The sequence below is a fragment of the Myzus persicae genome, unplaced genomic scaffold (genome assembly GCF_001856785.1).
Source record: "Myzus persicae strain clone G006 unplaced genomic scaffold, MPER_G0061.0, whole genome shotgun sequence".
NCBI classification, from domain to species: Eukaryota; Metazoa; Arthropoda; class Insecta; order Hemiptera; family Aphididae; genus Myzus; species Myzus persicae.
The window spans coordinates 767,785-772,653 of NW_019104322.1; the positions used below are offsets into that span (position 1 = coordinate 767,785).

The window sequence follows — 4,869 nt, forward strand, 5'->3', positions numbered from 1 at the left end:
TATAATATAGATACTATAAACAAGAATGTAATAAAAAAATATATAATATAAGGCATCAAGTATGTTCATGAGTCTTTTTTCTTTAATAACTTAGTTGTTCAAAATCTGTTTTTTGACATTTTTGAGTTTAGTTAATGGCCATATTTTTAAATGAACTTGAGATATTCTCTACCATTTAAGGAATATTTTTTGGTGATACAACTTTCCGTTTTCAGACGAAAATCATCATTTTTTACGGTAAATAATTCATTAGATTATTTTTTGGAAAATTTAATCATGTACCTATAAACAGTATAAACGAACAAGTTGTTTCCGATTAATTTAACTATATATGCCTACTATGATAATATCCTGCTAAACTCAGAACATAAAAAATAGATGCCCTCATTAGTAGTAGGCCAAAATAAAAAATCAATCTCCAATATTTACCTATTACCTTCAGTATTCGGAATTAATGATGCGTCCATCAAAAAAATCACTCACTTAACTTGCATTTCAGTTTACTATTAATTAAAACGAACAATTAGTATTTATTACAAGACGGACGTTATTTAATAATTGACCAGCTGGCAGCTAGGTATATCCCAGCGATTCTCAAATTAGGGATGTCAACACATTTTTTAACCCAATATTTTTAAGGTAGCCATACACTTTTTAATGCCATCATAATAAAAGAGCGGTCAAAAATCTTGATCACATTATAATGTCGGGTCTCGGGATAATCTTTAATTAGTATCGGCAGGGTAGATAATAAGTTATCTAACTAAATACCTAATGTTTTATAAGCACTAAGCACTGAGATGGTTTTTGTTCCATAGTTCTAAGATTTTAATTTTTAATTTTTGAAGTTGGCTAAAAGAAATTAAATAACCAAGTGTAAGAAATATTTTTATTTTATTTTATTTTAAATTATTAATTCGTAGTATTAATATCAAATATCTGCTCGAAGTCGTTAGTACATATTTTTGCATATTTTTGGTTTAAAAGACATGTATTTGATTATAAGAACATATTTTAAGTGCAGTCGCCGTCGGAATCGAAGAAAACGTTATTTATATTTTTCGATGAAATGTATAAATTATTGTTCATTTTACGACATCTGTGCGCTTCCGCAAACCACATGCGATTTACATGTGAAATAAAAAAATACGCTTGCGTTATAATCACCTTCGATGATATTATACGACGATATAATATATAATGACTCGCGAATATTTTCAAAACTACGATAAAAACTGCAATAACATGTAATAATTATTCGAACACCGCGGTGCGTGTACTTATGACACATTATACTCATAACTATGTACACATGCGCAGTTATTCATCGTGGCCCGCGGTGTACGCTTTAATTAAGATCGTAAGTAATATAATAATAACATAATATATTATGAAGAATCGATAGACGGCATTAAATAGGGACCGACACCGACTCGTGGGCTTAGTAACGAAGTGATACGTCCGCGATCGGTTATATATTATTAAAATAGGCTTTATTTTTCGATCTACATTATAGATTAGTATATATTCGACCCAACTGCAAAATTATATTATAATACTGTCTCGTCCAGGACGGTTCCGTTTGTGACAAAAAAAATCCTCGATTTCAAAAATATCTTTTCAGGCAGTCGAAATGAAAACTGTAAGCTATCCGCCGTCCAATCGGTTTTTCGGGCCGTTGTCGAATTTTTGGCCTAATATTTTGTTCGTCGGTTTTCTTCTGTCGCCGACCACCACATCGCAGACCGCAGACAGCACTACTGAAACGTCGTCATACCCCTGGAAAATTTTCGAAAAAGTCAATATGTCCACCGTAAGTATTTTTCAACATCGGTCTACCTATTTTCGTTTTAAGTTAATATAGATGGAACAATTGCAATAAGACCTCATTAAAATATTCCATTTGGAGCTGGAATGTTCAGGACGTAATAATAAGGCATAACCGAATATACAGATATCTGACGCTTTTGAAATTTGGGACCAAAGCATTTGAATCCATAATAATAAAATGAGGAAATAAGGAGAAAGCCCCAATAATCAAAAGATTTATGAATTTAATAATACAAATATGTATACCAGTGTAAAATATAGGAATTAAACTACGTAACTATGTGTTTCATTGTATTCACTGAATTGTACGTATTATGTTTTCTACAATCGGGGGAAACCAATCATACACAATTTTTATTTTTATTGATCCTGTATTAACCAATGCTGTAGCCCAATAAACGAATTTTATTTTGTGTTAGTATAAGAAAATCATACATCCAAATCGGGACCAACCTGTCTGTTTAAGTCCAATTATTGGCGAACTTAGTCATTTAACCGCGTCAATCGAATGCGACAAGTACCTACAGCGAGTACTGCATAAGTTTACCGATCATCGTTTTATCGATAGCGATATCTATATAATATAATGTGACCTGTAATGTCGTTAATATATTGTAAAATGTAAATAATTAATAATTTCAGTGTGTTTAAAATTGTAATTTTAAACATCCATAAAAAAAATATAAATAACGATTTCATAGATTTTTATTTTTAACTATATAGTTAGCTCATGTACTTATAACAGCCAACAGGTATAGTGTATATACATAAACATGATAGATTAACCTTGAATTATTAATAATTCAAGTCTACGATTCTGTAATTATTACATACATCATTTAGAGAAAAATATTTAAAAACTATTTATTGTGTGCCACTAAATGTTTTAACCATTCTCATTTAAATCGGAATCTGAAAGTCAGAACTTGTAATTTGTAGAAATATAATTAATAGGTATTTGTCTTTTCAGGTGACACTGCTGAGAGTTCTCTTATTTCAATCGTCAATCTTATGAGTTAAGAATTAGCCATCAAATTCCCTTATTAAACCATATTTAGTAACATATTTTTCTTTCATACAAAAATAAAAAATCTATAATATATCGATTTTGATGTGCCCAAAATGTCCGAAACCCTATATATTTATACCTATTTATGTAAATAGTTAATCTCTGATCAGATTCGCTTATCAAATGTGATGATTTTTAGTACAAATTTTTTTTATGTACATTTATCATTGAAATGGCCAACTGTCAATGATAAGATCTAACGATTATAAGGTAGTATTTTTGTCCACGACCGTTGTATACATTTCAGTTTATGTTCTTCGAATATTCCAGAAAATATTTCTTATTTAAATTCAATACTCACAAACGAACACTATAGCATATTATATATTTGTAAATTCGTGATAATATATACCAGGTGTTTTTGAACGAACAAATATAAAATTATTTTATGAATGTTTTATTTCGATTGCTGTAGACAAGTATATAATGTATTTTCAGCGTAATTGATGTAGGTGCACATATAGTACATCATAAATTATATTTTCAAAATTGACACGCATGTGTCAAGAAGAGAAACAAATATGCCAACGAGTAAATCGATATTTATGTTACGATTAATTAATTGACATTTTGCGAACTTCATAATAAAGGTACACCGTTAGCTGCCGATCGTAATAACATTTTTTTCCATAGTACTTCTCTGAGCTGGTTGAATTATTTATGGTACTTACCTATACACTTTTGTAGCGTTCAACAAAGGCAGTCTGTATTTTCTTTCGTTTACGTTTCAATATCCTGTGCAGTACTTACGACGGTTTTGTTCCAAGGCGCCTATGTATTTAATTGATTATTTATATTAATTAAATTATACTTAATAAATTCTATAGGTATTATTATATAATATATTATATAAACGTAAATCTAATTTTTTCTACGTATTTCCGAGATATACAATATTGCAAACACAAACATAATAATATTTATTTGTATAGAAACGTTTGTCAAAACTCAAGATATTATTTCTGAAATGAATTGTGATTAAATTTAATAATTATGATTAATGATCACTGAGACTGAAAATAATAACAATTATAACATATTATGGTTGTAACTATATTACCTACGCTTAAATCATATAAATATATAATCCTTACATATTTCGGTTTGTTAAAATATTTTTTGTACCGTATAGGTGGACATCATCAAGAAAAATGGATACGCCGCCGAGATCCACCACGTCATAACGGAGGACGGTTACATCCTTGAATTGCACCGCATCCCCAGCAGCATCAGCGGACAGAAGCCCACAAGAAATCATCCTGTCTTCTTCCATCACGCGTTTCTCTCAAATTCGGCAGGATGGGTGCTCGGCGGAGCCAACACGTCTCTGTGTGAGTGATTAAAATACCACTACTGTGGTAGCACCGCAGAGGTAACATAATTTTACCGCCAACCACGTATGTGTTCACACGCTAATACTGTCATTTTATAGCTTTGATGTAGGCAGGTACAGGGAATTTAATTCAGTGGAAGATGCTTATAAATCGTATTAATCAATATTTTAAATTACAAATTCAAAGTCATAAAACATATCCTTTTTTTATTTATTTAATATACTTTACATTTATCGGTTGTTAAGTGTTGATAAGATATTATGCATGTATGGTATGTGATGAGGGAATAAAAAATATGACTGGAAAACCCCAGAAAAATAATAGAAGAAGGCAAACATTTTCAACACTTTGCCATATGTGACAATGTATGTTTATTAAACCATTATTGTAAGATATCACATCAGTACGAAACAATTTACACTTGAGGTATCTATAGGACGATTACGAGTTAGAAATTCGATGAAGAGGATACGTATTGAGTCACTGAATTAATGGAATGACGATTTCGAAATACTAGCCATCCCGCCAGATGTGGTACATACCGAAGATTTATTTTAAATATATTTGTAAAAAGACATACTTGCAATATGTCTACTACTTATAATAGCAATATAATATGAAACCAATAAATAAACA

At 30.3% G+C, this 4,869-nt stretch overlaps 1 protein-coding gene across 1 annotated transcript; it reads left to right on the top strand.

The window, feature by feature from the left end:
* Nucleotides 1-970: 970 nt before the first annotated feature.
* LOC111041168 (lysosomal acid lipase/cholesteryl ester hydrolase-like) lies at nucleotides 971-4,702 on the top strand. The gene is made up of 2 exons (XM_022325369.1): nucleotides 971-1,813; nucleotides 4,032-4,702. The coding sequence occupies exons 1-2, from the start codon at nucleotides 1,634-1,636 to the stop codon at nucleotides 4,236-4,238; spliced, it is 387 nt and encodes a 128-aa protein (XP_022181061.1). The 5' UTR covers nucleotides 971-1,633; the 3' UTR covers nucleotides 4,239-4,702.
* The last annotated feature ends 167 nt before the right edge of the window (nucleotides 4,703-4,869 follow it).